The following is a 26829-nucleotide window of genomic DNA, read 5'->3' on the forward strand; positions in this document are numbered from 1 at the left end:
AAATATGCTGACAGAGTTTTAACAGACTTGAAGGAAATCCCCAAATCCAATTCAAGAACCAGAGTGGAGTGGAATGTGGAAACTAGTCACATCCATATGTGTAATATGAGCCCGCCCATTTTAGATCATTACCCTATGTTTTGTCCCTAGTCCCCCAAAGTCTGTTTAAACACAACACTTGCTGTGCTACTAGAGAAACCGGGACACTTCCAGATGCTAATCTGATAGGTAGCCAGTCAAACCTATTTGGCTTATCTTATTAAGTTAGTTAGCAACAGACGGTAAGTGCCGCCTATACAAAGAAGCTGAAGAAACAGTGGACCACTTGGTAAGCTGTTGCAAGAATATTGCACAAACTGATTACAAGCACCGGCATGACAAAGTAGCAACAATGGTGCATTGGAAGATCTGCAAAAAATATCATTTGCCTGTAAGCAAAAACTGGTGGGATCATAAAATAGAGAAAGTCATAGAAAATGATAAAATTAAACTGCTCTGGGACTTCAGAATTCAAACAGACAAGCACCTGCAACATAACACCCCAGACTTAACAATTGTCGATAAGAAAGACAAAAAAGTCTGGATAGTGGACGTGGCAGTGCCTGGAGATAGCAGAATAGAAGAGAAAGAAAGATAACAAAATACAAAATACAAATACAAAAGCAAGCAAGGGTAGTACCAATAGTCATAGGCTAATCCCAAACAACTGGAGCACCACTTGAACACCATTGGCATTGACAAATTCGCTATTAGTCAATTGCAAAAGGCAGCCTTATTAGGAACTGCTTCCATCCTGCGACGATATCTGTAATACCATCAAACATCCACATCTGCCTATCCCAGGTCCTGGTTAAGGACTCGATAGGTAGACAAAATGCCAAATCCAGTCTGAACATCTGGCTGACTGTGCGATGATCGATAATAATAATAATAATAATAATAAACTCCAATAGGGATTCCCAAAGAGACCAATGAGATAATTTTGCTTTAGAATTAGGGGAACTTTGAATAATCAAACTGGAAAAGATAATGGTGCTATAGTTTGAAGAATTATTTTCTGAAGAATAACTACAGATGAAATATCCAATTCATGGCTGCTATGTTTTTTTCCAGAAAAAAGCTTACCTGAAGAAATAATAGTTTAAAATGGACTATTGCTTACTTCACTTGAAATAGAACAGCACTTCCATCACAATGGCATAGAACACAAAACTGTGTCCAAGAGGAAATGGGTTAGGGAAAGAATAACCAAAGTCGTAAAATAAATTTTACAATAAACTATGATCCAATACCAAATTGGAAGAAGCCACAGCCAATCTAGGAAATCCCATCTGTCTATCAAAGCACACGGCTAAGAAGCTGTAAGGCCTCAAAAAAGCATCACTGGCAACATCTTACAAGTTTCCCATAGCAACTCATTGTGAGGATGAAGTTATGTGTAATTGTGCCCAGAGAAACAGCATAGACTCAAGCAACATTTGAATCTTTAAAAGGGAACCAAAGAATACGGCTTTCAAATAGAACTTGGATTATACTTGAAATCAGGAGTCAACCTTTGATCCCACAATCCAGGGGCACACTGCATTTTGGTGGTACATTAGGGGTGGGTGGGCTGGAGGTCATCCCCTTCCTACATATACACATAGATATAATTTTTATTAAGAATGTTTACTAGAATAGTAAAATCTAATACAATATAAACCAGGGGTAGGCAAGCTTGGCTCTTTTATGACTCGTGGACTTCAACTCCCAGAATTCCTGCTTTAAGCTGAGAAAGTGGGCTTTCAGTACTGTGGACTTGGATGAATTATCTGAAATCCAAGGCAATTCAGTTATATTATGTGATGGGAAATAAAATATTTAGAGTATGCAAAGTATATCCAAGCCTATCTCAAGATAACAGCTGGCTTCAAATGAGGGTGTTAAGGGTGTATTTTGCTCCATTTTCTAACTTTGGCATTGCTGAAGACACAGGAGGCAGAAAACTGATAGTTCTGAACAAGTCACCAACTGATCCTGCAACAGAGAATATAGAAATCCAAATACATGTGAAAGATAAGCAGCCATCCGAAGAATTAAAACATTTCATTTTTGAAATTTTAGTTGAACGTTGCAATCCTATTTCTAGCTACAAAAACAGGTAACAATAGCAACACTCTTAGGAATGTCCATATCTCCTGCTTAAAATAAAACTGATGAACTCTTGACATGTGACAATCCTTTGGAGCTACATAGTCCATTCATCAGAGAAGAATTACCCTTCAGAAAAAAGACTTGCAACTAGGTCTTTGTTGATCAAATACTGTAAATCAAAAATCAATGGAAGCCAAGTGAGTCACTTTTATAGTAAGGAATTAGCCTGAAGCATTGCCCAAGAAAGGTTGGGGAGAGGAAGATCAAAGGGAGAATAACATACAACAGTAACAGCTCAAGGAGAAATTGAGTGGTATAAAGCAGTGGTGGTGAACCTATGGTACATGTGCCAGAGGTGGCACTCAGACCCCTCTCTGTTGGCACGTGTACCACCGCCGCCAACAGCAGGTCCATCAGGCTGCCACCGCCACCCAGAGCAGGAGCCCCACCCAGCACAAAGGAGGCGAAGCGGCCAACTAGCAAGCTCGAATAGAGGTGATAGAAGTCACCAACCATTGTCAATTGGTTGACTGAAAGAAAAGGGAGGGGAAGCATGCGCGCTACAAATAGTGATACTCACTAGCCCTGCCCCATTCTTGCATGGTGCAGCACCTTGTATCTGCACCCCGCGGCGTAGTGGTGGCCATTTTTGCACCTTGCAGCACAGTGGCCCATTTTTGCACCCCCAGTTTTTGTGTGCCAGAGGCGGCACTCAGAGGCGCCTCCTTGCCCCCCCCCCCCGATGCTGATGCGGCCCTGGCACTTTGCGATAAATAAGTGGGTTTTGGGTTGCTGTTTGGGCACTCGGTCTCTAAAAGGTTCGCCATCACTGGCATAAAGGAAAGGAAAATAAAGAAATCTTAAGTCTATTTCATACTAAACAGCATCTGAATTTAACGAGTGTTCTGAACTGTATATTTTCAGAAAGAACTTATCTAGTATATATTTATATATACTGTTACCTAGAAAATTCTAAGTTTTACATCATCTGCTCCTTGGATGAAATTAAGCCTAAGGTAGCAAGTTATGCAGAAGAAATGAAGATTCCGATACAATATTCTCAAAATAGCATGGCCCCCAAATCAACAGGTAAAACATATTGAATATTCTCTCTGGAGAGACTTACAATGTGAATTTGGTATATAAAGTTAATACCAACAAGGAGAACATACCAGAGAGAAAATGTGCATCAAAGTTCCCTTAAAAATACATAGATGGTTTTGCATACATTTCCCCTCCCTCCTCCCCCCCCCCCTCTCTCTCTCTCTCTCTCTCTCTCTCTCTCTCTCTCTCTCTCTCGTCTCTCTCTCTCTCTCTCGTCTCTTTCCATTCTTCTATGTGGGCAAAGCCTGATTGATGCAGTGGCGTTTTCCCAATGCCTCCTTTTTCAAAAGATTTAAGCCAATTGGACTGATTTTAATTGTTTTTATTTGCCATAGGTTGAGAATGGAGAAAATCGGAATTTAATTCTTCTCCACAACCTTGAGATAAAAAAACACTTCTTCCCCTACCAGCATAACCTCAAAACCTGAAATTACTTTCCTTTTGTCATTCAGAGCCACCAAGAATGACCCCATTTAGAAATAAAAAGAGATTATGAATGTAGAAACTTGCACCATAAAAGAATTAAGATCACTGAATGAAAGTTATTCCCATATGCATCGTATTGTTTTATTAAAAGGGAAGGTATCAGCAGTACTCTCCAGATTATTTGAACTCTTCTCCCATCACTACCACCATGGCCAAAAATCTTCAACTCAGTATTACAATAAATCTGGGTTTTCCACGCTTTCAACTCTTTATACTGGAATTAGTTTCTTCATTTGGAGACTTTCAGGAGCAACTCAGATAGCATTGGCAGAATATATATACAGCATGCAGAACCTACATATGTGTCAATGCTCTGGTTTAAATTCTAGGGAGCTGCGATCTGTTCAGATAACAATTCTCATTAACGGCTATTTTAGCTTCACATTTCTTCTTAAATACTTAACAGCATTATAGATTTTCCCCATCTTTTGCAGCCTGTAGGATGGTTCGCAGCTCAGCTCTGCTACTGATTGTGCAATAATGGATTTGTCAGATTTGTATGCTGTTGAATCAATTCAGCAGCATACAAATATGATGTCCATTCTCACATCAATTTACATAAGATCGTTGATTAAAATTTCTATGCTAAACAATGTAATTAAAATATCCATAGTAAAATGTCCATGGTAACACATTCAATGGTAAACAAAATAAAGAACATTGCAAAAGATAAAATAGACACTGGCTGATTATAATCTCATTGCCATGTATAAACTCAATATCACAATGTATGACTAAAACTACACATAAAATTTATATTCAGTCAATGCACATACAAGACAATCATCATCCACAAAGGCCCTTCAGTTCTGATTCTCTTATAAGGAGCATCCTAGGAACACAATGCAGGGGGACAATCTTTGTGTTGGGAGGACAATACGTGAACTTGGGTTCATAGCAGATAACTGCCTTCTATAACTTTCTGACACTTTAGCAGATTAGCACAATTTCACATTTACATATGCTTATGACTAAATAAGACATCATTCAAAGGAAGAGAGGATAGCTAAGAGGAATTCATTCAATAAAGCAACACGTGGCCTTGTCTGAAATTGCATCATTTTCAGCATGGAGCAAATGAATGATATAAACCCATTGGATACAGTGTCTGTCTCCCCACTGACACTAGAGATGTATTCACAGGGCAGTGATACAACAGCTTCCTTGGGGTGGGGAGGGGGTGCTTTAGTTTTATAGCAAGTTTCCATTACTTATATTTAATGCTTTTGGAGTATTAGCTCAACAACTGCCACTAGTAGTGTTCATATTTTAAGTCCCAGGTTTCTCATTTTTTTAGCTGTTGACTTCCATACCTAGAGAAACATTACAATGCAATTTCATATCAACCTCAATAGGTTTTATTAGGTTCAGTTGGATTTACTGCCAAGGAAGTATCTCAGGAAAGGTAACCCCATCCCCACTAGCAAATTCAGATTTCTTTTATAAAGTACCAAGGAGAATGCGTGTTCTGCATTCAGAAATATACTTGGGAAAGACAGACTGAGATAAAATCATACTGGGTCAACGTAATTCACACGCCCACACATAGAGTATGGCAAGAATAGGAACAGAATGCCAACATGCAACTTACTGAATTAAATGGAAAGGAGAGCAGGCAAATTACTTTATGGAAAGTAAGATCAGTGCCAAAAAACCTCAGATGAATCTCTACTGAAGTAACTCAGTGAACGAGCAGAGGCAGGTTGTATCAATCCTACAGCTAGCCAACCCATTTGCCAGTCAGCCATCTGGCTTGCTTTATTTATTTATTACCCACGTCTTTATATGTGACTTATGACCACATGTCTTAAGAGTACACAATCTAAAAACAGCCACAAGATAATACATAATAGGAACATAATATAACATGAAATCACTATGGTGATTTTGAATGCCAACAGGCAGGACCCCCCCCCCCAATCTTCTGTGGGATGAGCATCATTCTCTCTCTGCTTCACACAGATTCTACCTCAGTGGTTCTCAACCTTTTTAATGCCGTGACCCCCAACCGGTCGTAAGTCGAGGATTACTAAACCAGTCGTAAGTCGAGGACTACTCAACTGGTGCAGCACCGTTTGCAGAATGGGACTTTTGACGGGCTCAGCAGGGCAGAGACAGCCTGGACAATTCCTATTGGCTTTTGAAAGCCAATAGAATTAGATTTTATTCAAGAGAGTCTATTCTATTGGCTTTCAAAAGCCAATAGAATAAAAGGGAGTAGCACAGGTAAGGAAAAGGGGGAAAAAATGGCGGACTGCGTTGTTTGGCGACCCCCGTGAAATGGTCGTTCGACCCCAAATGGGGACCCGACCCACAGGTTGAGAACCACTGGTCTACCTGGAGGAAAAGAGCCCAGAGGTAGCAAGAGTTCAATTGTATAGAGCTCATATGTAATCACCAGCACTCTGAATTGGGCCAGAGGCCAACAGCAACCAGCTCCCATAAAATAGGGGTTATTCTGCTGAACTGGCTAGTACTAGATCGCAAGAAAACAGCTGTATTTGATGCCAGCTGCACTTCGGAATCACTTTCAAGGGCAGCCCTATGTAAAGTAAATGAGTGAAGTCTAGCTGAGAGTTAAGGCACTGTCTTTAGTACCTCCTGATCCAGCTGGTGTTATCTGCCAGAGCTGGTCAAAAGGCCTCCTTGTTTACATTTCAGGCTTCACTAAGATAATTCATTCTAAATGTTTCAGATTCCTATTAGCCTCAATCACTTGGCCAATGATCAGGGATGATTAATAATTGGGGAAGTGCAGTTCAACCATCTACAGGACTTCGGGCTGACCTATGTCACAGTATCACAGGAGAAAACTACAAAACATAATAGCAAGCACAGATTATTATTTTTTACTTCAAAAGGTCACGCATCTCCAGCTTTTATGATTTGAAGAATACTTTACCATTAGAAAAACGAATCTTTGTCCATCCCTACAAAAGCAAAATCAGAATTCCACATTTTCTACAGCTCCTAACGTCAATGTTCTCAAATGACATAATTAACACAAGCCATATAATTCTGCTTCTTTGGTGGCAAATAGGAATCACAGGGGTAGGCAACCTTGGCTCTTTTATGACTCGTGGACTTCAACTCCCAGAATTCCTGAGCCAGCCATGCTGAGGGGAAAGGGAGAGGTTCCAAGCTGAGCCATGCTGGCTCAGGAATTCTGGGAGTTGAAGTCCACAAGTCGTAAAAGAGCCAAGATTGCCTACCACTGCACTATAATAAATAAACTTTGAAACCATATAGCTCTGGCAAAAACTAGAATCTATTCAGGGAGCTCTCTGGGTATCTGTTACTTCTATAAGGCAATATACATTTTATCATCTTACTTCAAGAACAGGCATAAGTGTATATGCCTATGCCTTTCATACGCCATTAGTTCCAGCACCCCAATACGGCTTGAGACTGATGGGAGCTATAAGACCAACCTCCCGAAGGGGAAACAGAGATTCAATCCTCTGCACAGGCCTACAATATCAGAAAGTAAACATCTCACCAAAATTATAGTTTGAGGCAGATCAGAGGAGGTCAGGCAAGTAGAAAGGTTGCTCACCTGGTCCTGCAGAGTCTGAAGGGCCAATTCATTTTCTTTTTGACAACTCTGCAATTGGTCCTTTAATTCCAAGAAGCCCTGAGAAAGAAGGAAAAAATTTACCAAACAGAATGTTAATGGAGGATTTCACTGTTGCATTAAATTCCACTAGGATCACACCTTAGATCAGGCATGTCAAACTGTCGGCCCACAGGCCGGATGCGTCACCCTAAAACTGCGCCCACCCCATTGCCGGCAATGGGGGAAAAGTCGCGATATGTCGTGTGATGTCACATGACGTCGCGTGTTTGACATGCCTGCCCTCGATGGAGGCAACCACGCCCATAAAAATTATCAGGTGGAATCAATAAACCTCAGGACCATTAAAAAGATAGAAGCATAGATTCTTCCCTTTCTTAGGGAAAACGGAGGTGGGGGGGAGGAAATCCTATTTTCTAGAGCAGGAAACAAATGGCCTATTATTGTTAGCTATATTTATGCTTTATTTGCTTTACAAGTCTATGGCATTTCCTCCAAGGAATTGCGGGAACTGTATTTCCATGCGATAGTAGAAATTTATCTGGTGAGTGGGACAACCTATATGTATGATTTATAAACCAGCAAACAACCCTAGCTCTGTCATCTTTCTCATACTTCTCAAGCTTCATTGGGGAAAACTGTGGCAGTTAAGCCCCAAAAAGACAATCATGCTTTAGATCAGCAACCTTAAGACGTGTGGTCTTGCTGGCTGAGGAAGTCTGGGAGTTGAAGTCCACACATCTTAACATTGCTGAGGTTCAGAAACACTGTTTTAGACACTGAAAGGCCAAAAATTATTCTCAATGTACAGGTTAGAGAACCAAAGCTGAAAAGAATTGGGCAAGAACACAGCTAGGCTTTTGCATCAAGACCTCTCAAATGATACAACTAAACACTTTCGATCAAGAGGTTTCCTTGCTGATGGAGCCAAGCTCCTGGACACACTTTCTAAATCTGACGAATCAGGTCTCTTTAGCCGTGCCTTAAATGTAACTCAGATTGAACTACAGGAGAAGGAAAAATGCCTTTTACCTGGTTTGTGGTCTGGAGCTCCTGCTGCAGCTTCTGATTACGAACTTGCAGAGATTTGAGCTCCTCTTCCTTCCGCTGTTGGATCTCCTCAATTTTGGTCCTGAATAGGGGAAGAGAAAATTTGTTTGCAGAGGAGAGGGAAGTCAGGGACCTTGCTTTCTTCTCCTTAAGCTGCTCTGTTGCCTTTGGGTAATTCTGCTGGCTGTTTCAATCTCCTCTCTCACCTCCCTACTTTTGGAGGAAATGCCTTTTTCATTCCCATCTCATCCACTCATCCCTGTTTCTAGCTTTTTTAATGTTATTATTATTATTATCGATCATCGCACAGTCAGCCAGATGTTCAGACTGGATTTGGCTATTATGGATCATTGCACAGTCAGCCAGATGTTCAGACTGGATTTGGCATTTTGTCTACCTATCGAGTCCTTACCCAGGACCTGGGATAGGCAGATGTGGATGTTTGATGGTATTACAGTATCGTCGCAGGATGGAAGCAGTTCCTAATAAGGCCGCCTTTTGCAATTGACTAATAGCGAATTTGTCAATGCCAATGGTGTTCCAGTGGTGCTCCAGTTGTTTTGGGATTGCACCCAAGGAGCCTATGACTATTGGTACTACCCTTGCTTGCTTTTGCCAGTCTTTCTATTTCTATTTGTAGGTCTTTGTATTTTGTTATCTTCTCCAGTTCTTTCTCTTCTATTCTGCTATCTCCAGGCACTGCCACGTCCACTATCCAGACTTTTTTGTTTTTCTTATCGACAATTGTTAAGTCTGTGGTGTTATGTTGCAGGTGCTTGTCTGTTTGAATTCTGAAGTCCCAGAGCAGTTTAATTTTATCATTTTCTATGACTTTCTCTATTTTATGATCCCACCAGTTTTTGCTTACAGGCAAATGATAGTTTTTGCTTACAGGCAAATGATATTATAAATCGGCGTTGATCTGCTAGTCTCTGTTCTGTTATTTCTGATTCTGGATGTTGTTCTTTCCAGAACTGGTGCATTCGTTTTAGATATCCTCGTCTTGTTGGACTTGATCTGTAGTAACAGATCATTATTTCTTTATTTTCCATCACTGTGTATCTGCGACGGGTAAACATCTTTTCTTCCAGTAGTTCTGCAGCTGCTGGCCCTGGTTGCTCAGCCAACAGTCCTGAGTCCTGTAACCCATTTTTCACCAGATATCCAGGAACTCCAATATCTAGCGCGGACCTTGTTAACCCGGGCGACATCCGAGCCGGTATGGCATTCTGAAATTTACGTCTCACCAGATTTTGTATGGGAGAGACACTCTTTGTCTGACTCCTCTGATGAGACCTGTCCAGTATGGTTGAACCTCTGGCATAGCTCTCATCTTCCTCAGAGTACACAAGCCCCACAACCACGTCAAGGTAGTGCCTCACTGGGGGGGCTATTATTATTATTATTATTATTATTATTATTTATAGGATTTTTAGAGGGTTTTTAAAGAGTTTTTTAGAGTATTAATCTTGTGAACTCTAAAACTTCCTCCTTCCGTTATGTATTCAAGATGGACAGTGATTAATATTTATATGTTACTTATATGTAAGGGTGTAAGTCTATACATTTGTTGTATATAGTATGTTTAAATGTGTGTTATGTATGTGTAAACTTTGAGAGCAAGCAACTAAATTTCATTTTTAATGTGTGTCATTATGCCCACAGTAAAAAAAAAATGACAATAAAGGTTATCTATTTCTATCTGTTTTATTGCTTGTTTTCCCAGGAATATGCTCCTTTCCACACTTTTTCCTCAGCACCCACCACTGCAGCAGGTTTTTCATCAAAGCACTTTTAACACCATTACTGCCCAGTGCTCCAGCCCCATATCCAGTTTCATTTTCAGTTAAAACCTGCACCCAGCTGAGGCAAATTCCAGTCAAGAAAAGAAGCAAGACCCTCCAGTTTTCAGCTATGCTCAACTCTGGGGACTTTCATGGATACATCCAGGCTTTCTAAGCAGTGTAACGAAAGTGGTTTGCCACTGCCTTCTTCTAGAGTATCCAATTAATTCAACGTTGAAATCTGGCCAACAGCTCTGAGCCTCCCAGATGGTCCCCCATCCAAGCAGTAATTAAAATTAAGTTTGCATAGTACTCAAGACCAGCCAAGGTTAGCTAAGAGGTACAACACTGGATCTAAATTATGCACATGTGTCTAATCTACTCTGTATCAGGGTCTGCTTTACACAGATCATTTGTTTTTGCTAAACAGGGGAGAGATAGACCGGCACTCTTGAGCTTAGAGGCCCTGCCTCACCTACCCACATGGTATAACATTGCTTTGTTCAGCTACAGTGTAATCTGCTATTTTATTATCTAATTTGTTATATCATTATAATATCTGAAAGCCGTACTGCACAGCTTAAATAAACGCAATGAAAATGGGTCCAGGGATCATTCAAGAGGCTGGGAAGAAGGGGAAGAGTCCCAAGGCTTTCTGCTTACTTAACCGGGCCCACTTCAGACCAGTCAGGCATGAGTGCAATTCATTCCACGCCATCAACAGGCTTGCGCAGCGGATTCCCACAGGGATCACCTTGCCAGACTTTTATGTAATGCTTTCACGCAGCGGTGATTTTCTGATGATCTGGATTGTAATACTGGCAGTGGATTTCTCCATCTTCCTCCTTCCACCCACCCCCTTTCTCCCAAAACCCCGGCTTCAAATGTCCTTTGCAAAGCTCTGCTCCAACCAACCACCCGGTGCTTCTCAAACAGGCTTAGGTGAAGAGTGCACTGTTGCGCTGGCGCAGAGGGCAAAATTCCAGATTGCCCAGCCCCTACCTGCTGTCATTGTAGAGAGCTTCTTTTTCTGTCTGAAGCCGCACAAAGCTAAAAGAGGACGAGACACCAAGATAGGGAGAAATTAAAACACAGAATGCAAGAGAGACTAAAGCTGATTCCCAAGGGAAATCCCCCCCCCCGCAGAACATATTAACATTCTCTCCGCAGTGGAGGAAGGAGCATTCATTCAGACTTCTTGAGACGAGGGCAAACTTTCGCTTGTAACAGGAACAGCAATCAAGCAGGTAGGAGCCTGGCTAGCTAACAAGGAGTAAATCCCATTCCTTAGCCTGAGCAAGCTCCCCACCTCCAAAACATACCTCTCTTGCTTCTTCTTAAGCTTCTCCACAAACTGCATAAGAGAGAAAAGGCTGTAAGTTCTCACCAGCAATCCTCGCCCTCCCAAAAATGTGACCAGCCATACAAAACTCTCTCCCCTCTTACCTTGGAGAGCTCTTGCTGCAGGCGGGAGGTCTCCGTTGTCTTGGATGCCTACAGGAGGGGAAGGAGAGGCAAACACAGTGACCTGTCTCAAGCATTCAGAGTCTTTCACTCATCTGGCGATTGTTTTGAACAACTCCGCCAGGTGGTTCTATAAGACAACGACCATATCAGGGCAGTGGTGAGACAAGGAAGAGGCAACGTCTAAATTTTCTAGTTTAAAAAGCAGCATACTGAGGATCATTTACTTTATCCTATCCAACCAAAAGTTCCCCATTCCCTCTTCTGGGAAGAAAAAATAAAAATAAAGGCCTGCATTTGGAAACAAAGGACCGATCGCTATGATCCGGATCCTCTCCTGCTTTCAAGTCTCTGTATTATTCTTTGCTGAAACATTCCCTGCCATGCTAACAACACTGGCCATTTCGCTATTAACAGTTATATTAGATCAGCGCACTTCTAATTGAATATAATTTAGTTATGTTGGTAGAAAATGCATATGACTGCTTATCTTACACATGTTATAAACATGGACAGCTCACGGCAACGTTCCATAAAAAACAGATAAATATAAATCCACAGACCTGCTTCCCCCCCCAAAAAAACTCATCACCTATCCTGTCACAGTACTGTAATATCCCACAATGTCTAGATCTACTGGTTTCAGTAGCACTCTAGCCCAGTGCTGAGTGAAGAGCCAGGTCTTCACGGTCCTCCAGAAAGCTAATGATTTGGGGCCTTCCGTATCTCAGGGAAAAGGATGCTCCAAAAGGCCATGACAGCCACAAAAGAGAAGTGCTTCCAAGATCCCTCCAGAGGGCAACATTTGAAGGAAAAGATCTGGGTGTGCCCACCTTATTTGTCCTACAAATAACCTGGCCCTGTGCCATTAGGTCTTTAAACATGATAACCAGCACCCTGAATTGTATCTGGAAGCCAATGAAACTCATATAGCAGCAGCATTGACATGGGTGAATTGCAAGCTCCCGTGCATGAGGCACGGCTGCATGATGAACCAAGTACAGCTTCTGGATGATCTTCAAGGGCAGCCCCAGATTCCACATTAGAGGAATGGGATGAGATGGGATGGGATGGGATGGAATAGAATGGGAATAGGAATAGGAATAGGAGTAGAGTAGGATAGAGTAGAGTAGAGTAGAGTAGAGTAGAACAGAACAGAATAGGAATGTTGAATAGAATAGAATAGAAATCTTTATTGTCATTGTGTAACTCACAACAAAATTAAGTGAATTAAATTAAATTAAATTAAATTAAATTAATCCAAGTGAGAAGTGATTTCACATGCAAATCCAGTTACTATAAGCCACGGCAATTGGGCGACAAATGCTTCTGAGCCAAGGTGGTGCAGTGGTTAGGATGCAATACTGCAGGCTACTTCTGCTGACTACCAGCTGCCAGCAGTTTGACAATTCAAGTCTCATCAGCTCAAGGTTGACTCAGCCTTCCAAGGTTGGTAAAATGCCCAGATTGTTGTGGGCAATATGCTGACTCTGTAAAATGGCTTAAGAGAGGGCTGCAAAGCACTGTGAAGCAGTATATTAGTCTACGTGCTATTGCTATTCTTTGGTACTTGGAAGATAGGGCAGGGATGGAAATGGACAAATGCAATCTGGAGCAAGGCTCCTATGGTCCATCGAGATGCCATTGAACTGCCAGTCACAGGAACCCCAACCAACATAGCCTGTGGTGAGAAATGCTGAGAGTGGACAACGTTTGACCACATCCCATCCTTAATCTATGGCATGGGATGTCTTCTGCTATCCTGAAGATCAATGCTGAGGTCAGAATGTTCTGCTTTCTTCCATCTCCTGCTTTCTTTGAAATTGTTCTATTTTATGTGTGATGAGAAATGACTTCTTGCTCCCTACAAACTACTTCCCAATAGCTGCAGCCTCCAGCTGAGGCAGAAATCAACGCTTGGCAAAGGGGAGCAAATATCAGGGAGTCCTTCTTACCTCGAGACTCTGCAGCTGCTCCTTCAGCAATATTTTTTCCTCCCTCTCGGTCTGCAGTTTCAGTTCCACCTCTGAGAGAAGCTGCTGGGAAATGGCACTGCTACTGTCGCTGTCAAATGCCGGCTGTTCTGAAGTCGTCTCTGGCATAGCGGGACAAGAATCCGGAGAACCATCACCTTTCCCGCCACCTCGGTTTTCTGCTTGCCGGGCCACTTCTTTCTCATAGCGCTCCTGTAAAGCTGCAGAACAAGGATCATCCATTCTGAGCAGACCACAGATTCCTTCTTCTGTATCCCTTTTAAATCTGTCTTTTTCAAAACCGGGCAACTTTTAAGATGTACGGAGCACAATTCTAGATGGCTGGAAAATTTAAGGCGTGAAATCCACACGTCTTAAAAGTTGCCAAGTTTGGAAAAATACTGGTATAAAATCAAGGATGGGCGCTTTCAGACCCAGGGACCAACTTTGCCTCCCAAACTCCTTTCCCAGTCTGGAAAATCCCTCTCTCTTAAAAATCTGCTGATGAAATCCTGTGAAAAAGCGCCCAGTAATAGTCATATGATATTTAGTAGCCTTTCATCAAAATTAGAAGTACAATGGTACGTATATAATAGCCAAGTTTCCAATATGCTTATTACAGTGATTTTGTTTTTTAAAAAAAATCTAGAAGGGAGATAACTTTTTCTCCTATAATACTGCAACCTTTGCAGACAACCTTCCCCATTGTGCTGTATGGACTTCAACGCCCAGAAGTCTCAGCAATGGCCATATTTGGGGAAGGCTGCTGTAAAGTGCTCCACTTGGCCAATCTTCCCCCTGTCCAATTCCTTGGACTTTCCAAACTTCAATTTAAGCCCCCACAATTGTATGCCAGTAAGAAAGCTACCTGCCATGTTCTTCTGCAGGGCAGAATTCTCTGCCTGTAGCCTTAACAGCTCGCCATCCACGGAGCTGGCTGGGAACGACCCTTCACCGGCTACTGCTGTCTTCCCTTCCCGAAGAATCTGATTATCCTTCTCCAACTGCTCAAGCTGCGAGCACAGCTGCATTTGAAAGACCAAAGGACGGGATTTCAGCAAGTAATACATTTCCCAGGACACTGAACAAAAAGCGCAGATGATCCACCTGGGGTGAAATTGGTCTGCAGCTGATCCCAGATCTTCAGGGCAAGAAAAAGCACTTGTTATTCCAGTTCCCCAAAATAAGTCCCAAGAGAGTGCTCTAAAGCAGGGGTCTCCCCCAACCCCCACTACTGGGCTGTGGCCTGTCTGAAACTGGGCCGTGTGAGCGATGGGCAAGCGTGCGCGTGTGAAGTTCCACTCATGCAAGTGATGGGCACTTGAGCAGAGGGTACTTGCACTCATGCACAAAGCTCCACTCGCACAAGTGGAGGGCGCTTGTGCACGAAGCTTCATTCGTGCAAATGGAGCTTTGTGCACAAGCACTCGCCGCTTGAGCAAGTGGAGCTTCACAAACGAGCACAAGCAGCCTCTGCTCATGTGCCCTCTGCTCGCCCAAGCGGAGCTTCATATGCCAGGACAAGTGCCTGTCGCTTCCAGAAGTGGAGATTTGTGTGCAAGGGCAAGCATCCTCCACTCACGCCTGAAGCTCCATTTGCGTGAGTGGAGGGCATTCGCGCCCGCCACTTGCACCCATGGAGCTGTGTACACGCACGTGTGGGTACCATTCACGCATCCCCTGTGCCGGGGCCCAGCCACCAAGTGGAACCGCTGCTCTAAAGCACTGACTATAAAGGATGTAGTGATCTTTCCCTTCTTCAATGGCTTTGGTTTAATGAACTAGGAGTAATCTAATAAATACACCAAATGCACGGAAAGCTTTCACCCCCTACCGATTAGCCTGCACTTTTCCAAACTCAGTAAGCATGCAAACAACAGATGCTAAGAAAAGCTTCCCACTCAGAATGCTTTTTTAATACCACACAAATGACTCAAACACCATACTGTGAGAATGGAAGGAAAAAGAAAAAAACATTTGCAGCAATTGGGCTTGCCAATCTGACAGTCAAACTAGGGTGAAAGACAAGGAAAAAATTCTTCATGCGTGCATGAAGAAGTTTGTTTGGGGAGCTGAAGGCTGGGTTTTGTCCTACCCACATTTTATATTTGGTATCTGTTTTGGGCCAGCAGTAGTAACAAACAGAATAAAAGATTAGAAAAGATAAAATGAATCACCGAGACGAAGAATCTCTCCGGCCTGAGCTGAAGATGTTGGATTAAAAGTATTAAATTATATATGTAGATAAATATTTTGTCCAAGATTTTAGATTCAGTGCGCAAAATATGTTTTGAAGGACACAGGGGAGTGAACCTAGCGCCTGTCTGCAACACCTTCACAAGGTCTTTTCTCAGAACCGATCCTGAGAAAGAGAACAGCTGCTTTAAGGGGCTTGAGACAAGCCTGCATACCTGTGCCTTCCCATGTACTGTTTGGAGACTGAGTCTGAAGCACTGCACAGGCCTAATTCATTCCGTTCTGACTTTGAGTGGAGTTCCTGCACTTTCATAACTTACATTTTGTAAGATCTGATTGTTTTCAAACTGAAGCTGGATAGACATTTGTTAAGAAACTAGACTTTGAGTTTCTGCACTTGCCAGATGGCTGAATGCGCCTGCCTAAATGGCTCCTTCCGACCCTATGGTTCTAGAATTCTATCTCAGAATTCTGCATGGTTAACCTGCAGTGCTATTTTGTGTCACACAGCACCCCCTGGCACGACCCTGGTGGCACTGCAAAAGGAATAACAGTCCAGTACCTTGGAGAGCTCCTGCATGAGAGTGCTATTTTGCAGCCTGAAGTCATCCTCTTGGCTATGCAGTTTTCCCTGAAGCATTTCATTTTCACTAAGCAGTGCATCCACTTCCTACAAAGTCAATAAAGTTGCATGAGATCCCACACACATAATCATGGTAAGGTTCACTTCCTTCCACTAGATGGCAGGTCCAAATCGTCAAGCAGATTGCGCTTCCTTTGCCAATCTCCTAACAATATTAGGAAATGTTCTCACCTACTACCTTCCTGTATTTTTTATTTTCCCTACTCAAATTCTAGATGGTCCATCTTATGCCAAGTGGCCCTTAATTCATGATGGAATGCCAGCAGTTATGCAGTGAGTAGCAGAGAAATTGGTGGCAGGATGTATCCAAGAGGAAGAATAGGTGAAAGAGATATGGAAATCATCTAGCCCAGAGGTCCCCAACCCCTGGGCCGCGGCCCACTACGGGGCTGTGGCCTATTTGCAACCAGGCCGTGTGAGTGGCAGGGCTGGCAAGCATGTATGTGTGACTTGCGCAAGTGGCGGGCCACTACACTTGCACACGTGTGTGCAGCTCAACTTGCACAAGTCAAGCTATATGCACACGTACGTGCATGCTGGTCCGCTCCTCGCATGGCCCACTTCCCCGCTCCTCCTGGGCAGGCTGCCAAGCCACAAAGCTTGGGGATTGCTGATCTAGACCATGGTCAGCTACGTCTCTCAGACCAACTAAAGGGGACATGTACAGGTACTCCTTGACTTATAACAGTTCATTTAGTGACCGTCTAAAGTTACAAAGGCACTGAAAAAAGTGACTTATGACCGGTTTTCACACTCATGACCGTTGCATCCTCATGATCACGGGATCAAAATTCTGATGGTTGACAACAGACTCATATTTATGACAGTTGCAGTGTCCCAGGGACATTTGATCCCCTTTTTCGACTTTCTGACAAGCAAACTCACTAGGGAAGGCCAATTCACTTAACACTTAGCTGTGTCACTAACTCAACAAGAGCAATGATGGCAAGAAAGGTCGTAAAATGGGGCAACACTCACTTAGCAAATGTCTCACTTAGCAACATAAATTTGGGGCTCAATTGTGATCCTAAGTCAAGGACTACCTGTTTATGAAACGTTTTCTTTAAATTTGGGGGCTGCTGAATATCTGCATTAAAAAATTATTTATTTATTTAGGAAATTTATTTGCCATCCATCTCGTATCCAATGACTCCAAATCATAGCTTAGCAAAACCAGAGAACTAAGATCGCACCATTTGATTTAGATTATTGATACTGTAGAGGACAGGAAGACCTGGAGGAACGTTGTCCATGGGGTCACGATGGGTCGGACACAACTTTGCAATTAACAACAACAACAACAACAACTGGACAGGGAAATTGGAATCATGTGGAAGAAGGAAAGAAAGACTTGCAGACGGGTGAGAAACAAAACAAAAGTATTAGAAACAAGTGATGGCAGATAGTCTGGATCCAGGCAGGACTGAAGTTGACATGGCAATTGATACTTTATACTGATACCTTACCTGAGCTTTTTTACTCTTATTCAGAGCCTGTGAAAAGAGGGGAAGTTGTTAACAAAGCACCAATAAGGTTTAGGTACAGATTATACCAATTATACCAAATTCTGATTTTTATCCTGCTTATTATTTACATTTATAGAACCCCTTAAAAATGAGTACAAACACCTTAATTATACATTTTGAAATTATTTAACTCTTTTAAAAACTTAGTTATGTCCTTTCACCATTTAGGAATGGGAATGTAATATGAGAGAAAATTGCCCACAACTATTACTGTACAACTTATATACAAACACACACACACACACACACATATACACACACACATACATACATACATACATACATACATACATACACACACATTTATATATTCATTATTCCACTAAAGAATCTCACTTTACCTTCTGAGCCTTAGTAAATTCCTTGTCTAAATAGGCGACCCGTTGTCGGAGCCCATTTAATTCTAAAAAAATCAAGGAAAAAACAAATCACAATTAAGAAAATATTTTAGAAATAGAGCATCTGTCTTTTGCCATTCTGAACATGTAGGATAAAGTATGAAATATGGTATCCGATCCTCAATTTCTGATCATTCTGATTTTTTTGAATGTGTACTTAAAAAGCCCATTTCTAGCCCTCTGATCTATCAGTCTGCTAAAGGTAAAAGAATTTATGCAGCAATGCATGCTTGCTTGGCCTTGTGAGCACCAAAACGAAAGACGCACCAGATTTAGAGGAGTATTGTAGCAAGATATGTAACAGATCATTTTAATTACAGAGAAAGATTTTTTAAAAACTTTTTATGCCTTCAAAATGATGCAGAGAATATACTCATTAAAGATGAGAGAAGCAATAAAGAAATAACAACAACAAAACACTAAATGAAATCTTATTTCCTCTCCAAAAGCCAGAGAAGATGCAAAGAAGTGGAAAAAAAAGATGAATGTTTTTACAGCCATTTTCTGAGCACAAACTAAATATAAGTTTGACAAACCCGAGAACTTTATTCTGCTTTTGCTCTTCGCATGGAAGGATGCGGTGCTAAATAGACACTGAAGCCTTATCCTCAAACCACAGGAAAGCTTTCTTGGTGATCTGCCTGCTCCTAAGATTTCATCATACATTGTCTGTGCATCTTCACTCATAACTTTAAACATAACTTCATATGGCTGAGAAAGCCATTTCTTTTAAACAGGAACTGAATTCTGTGGCCAGTATTAGATTCTAGCTAATATTTCTTGTAACTTTTCACAGCTATTCATTCCACTGCTTTTTTTCTATTACGCCCTTCCTTGGAATTTCAGATTTTGTTAAGAGTCATGCTAAATCAGCATGACTGAACCAGCATAACCATTATGCAAACGCGAGCATATATGAATACATGCAGACATTTTGATGCTTTCACACTGGATACAAAATGAAATGGCCCAGATCACAGCATTACTAGGGAAGCAGAACTGAGCAGAAATTTTACCAGCTGTGTTCTTGCGGAGTTCATCAGAGAGCTGGTAATTCTGTGTTCGAAGTTCTAATAACTGGGCCTACCGAGAGAAAGAAAAAAAGATTTTAATAAAAAACAACCTCACCAGGAGAAGTCATGTAGATGACTAGGCAGGATTAAGACCAACTTGGTTTTTACGAAGATTAAGGCAGGAACCATCAGCTTCCTCAACAGAGATGGCTGCTTAGCTTCATGGCCATTGAGTGCTATGCCACATATCTACTAATTCAGAAGTTGTACATACAAATGTACATCTTTCCACTATGACAGTTCTGCATGGCTTCACTCCTGACTATAAAAAAGATTCTAATCTAGCGGAACCAAGTCTGGGAATCACTGCCAAGTCAAGCCAAGGAGTTGAACTAAAACCATGAAGCATCAGGAGATCCACTCTTGAGGTCAGAAAACCCAGCAGTTCATTTCAAAGTTTGGGCTCTGAACACACACTGTTTTGAGATGCAGTGTGCGTATGAGTCTTTTGCAAATTGTTGGCAACATTGCTACTAATTCCTAATTATTTTTTTAAAATAACTTTGTATTATTCTTGACTGACAAAATGAGATAAAGATTAGAACAGAATTGCCATTACTGAGGGGGCTTTAAACCCAGTTATCCAAAGTCCATCCAGTAAATCAGACTGGCTTTTAAGAGTTGGAGAAAGAAGATGCAAAGCAAATGGGAAGGTTTCTATTGCCCTGTATTGTGATCTATAAGATTTACTCTTATAAATTCCATAGGGGGATTAATTTTTCCCACTTATTGTTTTAATACTGAAGGCCCTAACTGCATTTGGGTTTCCACCTACCCTTCTAAGGCCTTGAAAACTACACTCCAAAAGAGCTAAACCCACTGCAGCAGCATATTCTACTGTCAATACATCACACTTCCAATCCTGAACTGGCAATCACAAAGCTGAGTTGTTGCAGTGACTAAGACAGCTAATATCTCTCTCTAATTCTGTATCCTCCTCAGAACATCCAAAATTCACAAGGTGTGCTAAACATGTAGGAAAAAAATCCATATTAACCTCCAGAAAGATATTTGTACTTCAGCACCAAATGAAAATTAAGTATTAACTAAGAGTTGCAAAGAACTCTGCAGGTATCAAAAGCTTATCTGAGATAAAATATTTGTCTGAGCCAATAATTATGAAACCCATAACTGACCAAGTTCCTGCATGGCACTGCAAAATAGGTAGTGTCCACATATGCTGAATTTTTTAAAAAAATATTATTAAACATCTATGCTGCCCATCTTGCCAAGGTGAATATTATCCTGATAATAAAACTGATCAACTCTTTTACTTGTAGAATTTTCCACCAGGCACAAAAGATTATCTGTAATCATAAGAGGAGAGATAAAAGGGAGAGGTGGAATGTATGGTCTCGCCATATTAAATATAACATCTTGAAATGGGAACACTATTCACCTTTTATCATGTTACAACTGAAAAGGTACAAAGGCAAGAGAAGGAAAGGACACCGCTTTACTTGTAGATAGGAGCGAAATGGGTCCTCAGTGAACCTTGAAAACAAGCAATTTATAGTAATGCAACTAAGGGCAGGTGGGTGGGTATATCTATGCATTTACTCTGAGTACACAAAGACAGACTTTCTCAAGGTGGTGCACACCCAATATGTTCAACTGTTATCACTGTTGGTTCTGTGATTGGGATTTGTAATCTGAAACACCCAGACATTACCAGGTTTGTTAAAGCTTAATAAATACAATCCAAACAGCAGAGCTTTTAAAATACTTTTGCAAAAGAAGAGATGCTGATAAGCAGAGTTTGTAATGTCGGGCATGAGAAAAAAAAACTGGAAAGATTCTTTCTCTTATATAATGATAATAGAGTTGGAAGGGACCTTGGAGGTCTTCTAGTCCAACCCCCTGCTCAGGTAGGAAACCCTATCATTTCAGACAAACGGTTGTCCAGTCCCTTCTTAAAAACTTCCAGTGTTGGAGCATTCACAACTTCTGGAGGCAGGTTGTTCCACTGATTAATTGTTCTGTTAGGCAATCTCTCCTTAGTTCTAAGTTGCTTCTCTCCTTGATTAGTTTCCATCCGTTGCTTCTTGTCCTGCCTTCAGGTTCTTTGGAGAATAGCTTGACTCCCTCTTCTTTGTGGCAGCCTCTAAAGAGACAGCAACCCCATTTTCCTTTAGGCCACCCCAGTAAAGTGATGACTAGCCAATTCCGCATCTGTGGGGGTGGAGGGGGGGGGCGGAGAGCAAAAATGAGGCAATGCAATACCAACCAAGCCTCCATGCAGATCTGGAGAGGTGGCTCTGTTCCAAGAATCTGATTTAATTACGCCCACCAGGACCAGAGCCACCCCCATCTATTAATTAATGTATTCCCAAGGCAGCCTTCCACCATCTCTGTCCTCCAGATGTGCTCCACTACCACTTCCAGAAGCTACCCTGCGGAGGGATCTTGGGAACTGTAGTCCAAACCGAACCAGCTGGGGCAGGCTGGCTTCAGGCGCTTGAAACGAGCCTTGGAAAGGTTCGAAGCGCAACTGCGGAGAACGTGCGTAGAGCTAAGCTGGGAAAGCAGCTGCGGTGGGCTTGCCCGCTCATTAGCGGAACCTCGGATTTTGCTCTAGGCTCCGGGGGAGCAGCCCGAAAAAAAAGACGTTTCCCCTATGCGCAACTCTTAGGACGTCGCGCCCCCTCCTCTCGCCTTTGCAAGTCCCTCCCCCACGACCCGTCGCCATACTCTCCGCTGGGAAAGCTTCCCGGAACCGGAGCCCACTCCTCCAGGGCGCGTCTCTTTCCCCACTCCCGTCCCCTTGCTCCAAGGATGCTTCACAGGTTCCCCGCTGGTATCTCTCGTTTTTCTGCTCCCCCGCCAGCCAGACGCACCTGCATACGCTCGAACTCCTCTTCGGACAAGGCCTGCGCCATCTTCCCTCCCCCGCCGCCGCCGCCGCTGCCCCCGGCTCGGCTTCAGCTTGGTACGATCCAAAGGAGAAAGGAAGAAGGAATCGCGAAGCCTGCCCCTTCCCACTCGTGGAGAAGTATACCGAGGTGGCTTTAAGAAGATATCATAGAGGAGCAAGAGAGAGAGAGGACGGATGTTTTAAGAGACGGTCTCTTTTTCTCTGCACCGGAGAGAGGAACAGCGGAACCGGCGGCGGACTAGAGCTTCGGGGCCGGAAGTGAAGAGGCATAGAGATGCGGGAGGGCACTAATTAAGAAGGATGATTCACAACTGGAGCTTTGGCGCCTGAGGAAGGAGGGAGGGATGACGAAGGAGGGAGGGATGAGGGGCGTGCGGAAGAGGAGAAAGTGTACTATTGCGGTTCAGATTCTCCCATAGAAACAGAAGCCTAGAAAGGATCCAAGCGTTTTCCTGTGGGGGTCATAGAGATGCCGGAAGTAACAGCTGTTGAGCTCAGCTGTGTCATATAGATTAAACCAAAATGGCCGAGGAGGTGGGTGAAGAAGCGACTTCGGAAGTGATCAAGTAACAGTTGAAAAAAATGCACGTCTTCGGCGTCTTCTCGTTCCTGGGGTCAGGTCACAGTTATTCTCGCCTCCTGCATGAGATGTAAAGTCGCCAGTAGCTGACGAGCTGCGCATCTTCTTCTGCCTCCGCTGGGGATCATATCTCGAGTTCTCCCCGGATCCTTTTAGGAAGGTCTCTGGGGGTGGAAGCGCTTTAATCGGCAAGGGGCGCCTTACAACGAAGTATCGACTTTAGCAGCCCCTCGCAGTCTTCCTGGAGATCGTGAGGATGGAACCGAAGTCTTCTGCATGCAAAGCGGGTGTTCAAGAATTGCTCCCCGTTAACGGGAATAACGGATAAAGCCGCGCAGGGGTACTTTTTGCGGGAAACAAAGCAATCCCATACGAACTACATTGTTTAAGGCCCCTTCCGTTCAATTTTATTTATTTATTTATTTATGACTTATATACCGCTTTAAGTGCAAGCACTCTCTAAGCGGTGTACACCAGTAAGCAATGTATATATATATTTACATTGCCCCCAACAATCTGGGTCCTCATTTTACCTACCCCAGAAGGATGGAAGGCTGAGTCAACCTTGAGCCGTGAGATTTGAACCGCTGACCTGCTGAACACAGTCAGCTAAAGTGGCCTGCAGTACTACACTCTAACTGCTGCGCCACCTCAGCTAACAGTGCAGTTATGTAGAGGAAGGTTCTGTGAGGGTACATTCCTAAACGTAGGTACCAAGGGAATACTTATTATTGTGCAACTGTTCATAGGGAAATAAAGTCTCTTCAGAAGATTCCCCGGTCTTAATATATTTGATTTATACAAGATAACTACATCTGTTAAAGCTATTCATATCTCATGCTAAACCAGATTTACTTGTTTGATACAATATAAAAAAGTATGTGAAATATTTTTTTTTCAGAGAGAATAAATTAAATGGAAGCTTTATCCATGTAGCACATCCCATTCTGGAGCTGTTCTCCCCTCCCCATTTATTTCCCTTGTGATTAACAGTTTGAGGTCCACTCACTCCTCCATTAGGTGGATTAGAGTTTGAATGAAATCTAAACTTTACATCTATTTTCTGCATATAATCAGTTCAAACTTTTCTAATTTTCCAAATTATAAGCACTTGTGAACTAAAATCTGCCAATTTTTCTGTAATACTCATCTGCATTGAATGTGCCACAAAATAGTATTTAGACTTCAGTCTAACAAATGTCTCTGGGCGGGCCACCACCATCTGAATTAATAACCAGGATCGGGAAGTTAACAACAATGAAGAAGGGCTTCTTATAGTAATAATTTTGAATCGGTACCATTATGAATAAGACTACCAGCCTTGAAAGCCATCTTATCCAGCCATTAGCAGCTTCCCAAAATGCATGAAACGTACTGACCACAAATACTATGCTCTCGAGGCAGGGAATATTCCTAATTTCTAAAATAATATAAAAGAGATTCAGTGTAGTTGTAGTCCAAACTAGCATTTGCCTGTCCTTTGGAAACTGTTGCCACTAGAAGTTAATTTTATTAGCTTTGTCATTCATTGACTATATGGCAAACCATGCATTCATTAAATATGTATCTGTTTAGGAGAAATAACTGTGTTATCTAAATACAAAGTTATTCCTTGTAAACAGATACTTTTGTAAAGTATCTGTTTACTTTTTGTAAAATATGTTTGATTCCTTGAAAGCCTACTAAGTAGCATGCTAGATCAAAAAAATCAGGTCCCTATATCCCAGTAAATAAAACCATAAATATAAACATGTCATTTATGAAGGATGTTTAATCTTTAACCCTGAATAGCTGATGACAAAACTTAATTCATACTATTTCTCTTGCCCATAACTTTGGTGAGTGTATCCCTTAATCCCTTATTTGTGAATCTTTGAAGGAAATAAGACTTCATATATGACCCAAAACTGATGCACTCAGCACTCTAGAATCAGAAATGTGCATCTGAATGTCAAGTGTGACACTTAGTAACCCTGATTTTATTGAATCTTTAATAAAAGCATGGACTAAACACATCAGTTACAAGATTGCATTTGAGATTTTTTGTTGTTCCGTTGCTGACTTCAGAACAGAAACTAAAATAATGGTGGTCAATTGGAAACCCAGAGATCGAATCACATTGTTAAAGTGTGGAACAACTGTTTTCTCAGCCATCCTTTATGTAAAATAAGGTTAATGAATATGAATTCTCGCTAGCTTGAATCCAGATCCTTTTTTTCAACATGAGAAATCTTGATTTTTTGATCACCAACCAGATACGGCTTTTTTAAAAAATAGAGACACCTTAAATTTTGCAGGACACAGTGATGAAGCAGGTGGCATAATTCACTATAGAAAATGGTCATTGTTCATTTATTTGTTTAGAAGCCTCTAGTTTTGGTAATTGGAAATGTTTAAACATACAAAATAAAACAATACAAAGTGGTATCTGGGTCATTAAGGATGTAGAATCCACAAAAGAGGAAAAACAGTCTCCCCAAACTTGCAATTCTTCCCCTTCTTTCATCCCCTGAACAGTCCAACTCAATTCATGTTAAGAACTGAAACCACTTGTCCAATCTAGTATCTCCAGGTTGCTCTGTCCTCTGCCGTCTTTCTTCTTGCCAACATGCTACAACACCACTATGCACCACTCATTTACACTGACCACCTAATCCCATTTCCTTGTCTCCTGCTCAAGATCTCAGCTGAGAAGCTGCCCAGATACTCATAATTCTCATTCCAAAATTGCTACCTACATTATCACATCCTCCTGTAAAGTTCAATCTATATCCCATGCATCTTCAGACCCAACTCCTCTTAGGAAGTTCCTCCCAGTTATCCTTCCTGAAAACAGAAGTGCCAAGCAACTTTTTAAATCTAGGCATCCAATAATATTGGAGATCTAAGAGTTTATGTGTTCAGATAACCTTTTGGAACAGGGTCATCGTATCTTCAAGAGCATTCATATACATGGTGTGATGACGTTTCCAGTGAAGCCCAAATGATTGTCTTTGCAACAATTTTTGCCCATTTTTTTTAAACACCCAGAGAACAGGTCATAGATCTGCTTCCAGTATTTTTAGTCTTAACAAATCAGAAAACAGTCCTGTTTGTTAGGCTTCTGCTAACATCAATCTAGTAAGCAAGAAATTATTTTAAAAAAACTGATTACAGTTTCCTTTATCTTACCAAAACCAGGGGAGGTGGCAATTATATCCTACTGAGCAGCCATGACTCTTCAATAGTTACATGTGCAATTCTAAGAACGTTTTTTACTTTTCTTTGCCCTACAACTTTGCCCAGTGAAGTTCCAAGGGGTACCGTCTTGTTGCTCTCCCACATGGTCTAGCCGTATCATGAAGTAGAGTGTCAAGTAACTCAAATATTAAATGCGAAGTAGAAAGTGGCAGTTTAGTAAAACTTGGAAACAATGACAGGAAAAGGCTGAGATGTACAAATTAAAAAGTCCAATATCTATATAAAATAAAGCTCTCTCTCTTTTTTTTTTAAAAAAAAAGGTAGTGGCTCTCTGCTTTCCAAAAATGTTGTGAAAGAAGTCCACTTTCCTTCTCCCTTCCCTTCCCAATTCTGCCCAAATTATATACAGGAAAGATGCAAGAGTTAAAGGTTAAAGTGAAAGAATCAAGGTTTGCGATCACATGCTCCTTGCACAGCATTAAAGCAACACCTTATTGAAGTTTAGAATAGGTACAGGCAGTGCTTTTTTTCTAAAAAAAAAAAAAAAAAAAAAGTGCCAGAACTCACACGTCATACAACCCGCCTTGCCTACCCTACAAGGTTCCATCCAAAAAAGGTGCCGGAACTCCATTCTGGGTGTTCTATGAGAAAAAAAGCCCTGGGTACGGGAGATGTCCCAAAGGTGTTTTTTCACGAGGCAACTGGACTTTCTTCGTTTTTTTTTTTAAGACATTTCGCTTCTCATCCAAGAAGCTTCTTCAGCTCTGACTGGATGGTGGGGACTGCACAC

General features: G+C 41.9%; 1 protein-coding gene across 1 annotated transcript in view; it reads right to left on the bottom strand.

Annotated features, from left to right (window-relative positions):
• GRIPAP1 (GRIP1 associated protein 1) overlaps window positions 1-23375 on the bottom strand; it is a 25482-nt gene extending 2107 nt beyond the window's left edge. The window contains exons 1-12 of the mRNA XM_039347062.1: window positions 22242-23375; window positions 19348-19414; window positions 18275-18336; window positions 17874-17900; window positions 16327-16434; window positions 14437-14593; window positions 13551-13789; window positions 11578-11625; window positions 11454-11485; window positions 11134-11181; window positions 8330-8429; window positions 7280-7357 (exon numbers count right to left, since the gene is read on the bottom strand). Of these exons, the coding sequence (XP_039202996.1) occupies window positions 7280-7357; window positions 8330-8429; window positions 11134-11181; window positions 11454-11485; window positions 11578-11625; window positions 13551-13789; window positions 14437-14593; window positions 16327-16434; window positions 17874-17900; window positions 18275-18336; window positions 19348-19414; window positions 22242-22283 (1008 nt within the window). The 5' untranslated portion in view covers window positions 22284-23375. The remainder of the gene's footprint in view (window positions 1-7279; window positions 7358-8329; window positions 8430-11133; window positions 11182-11453; window positions 11486-11577; window positions 11626-13550; window positions 13790-14436; window positions 14594-16326; window positions 16435-17873; window positions 17901-18274; window positions 18337-19347; window positions 19415-22241) is intronic.
• Window positions 23376-26829: the final 3454 nt, after the last annotated feature.

The sequence above is a fragment of the Crotalus tigris genome, unplaced genomic scaffold (genome assembly GCF_016545835.1).
Source record: "Crotalus tigris isolate CLP2741 ecotype Arizona unplaced genomic scaffold, ASM1654583v1 scf7180000018053.2689490, whole genome shotgun sequence".
Taxonomy (NCBI): Eukaryota; Metazoa; Chordata; class Lepidosauria; order Squamata; family Viperidae; genus Crotalus; species Crotalus tigris.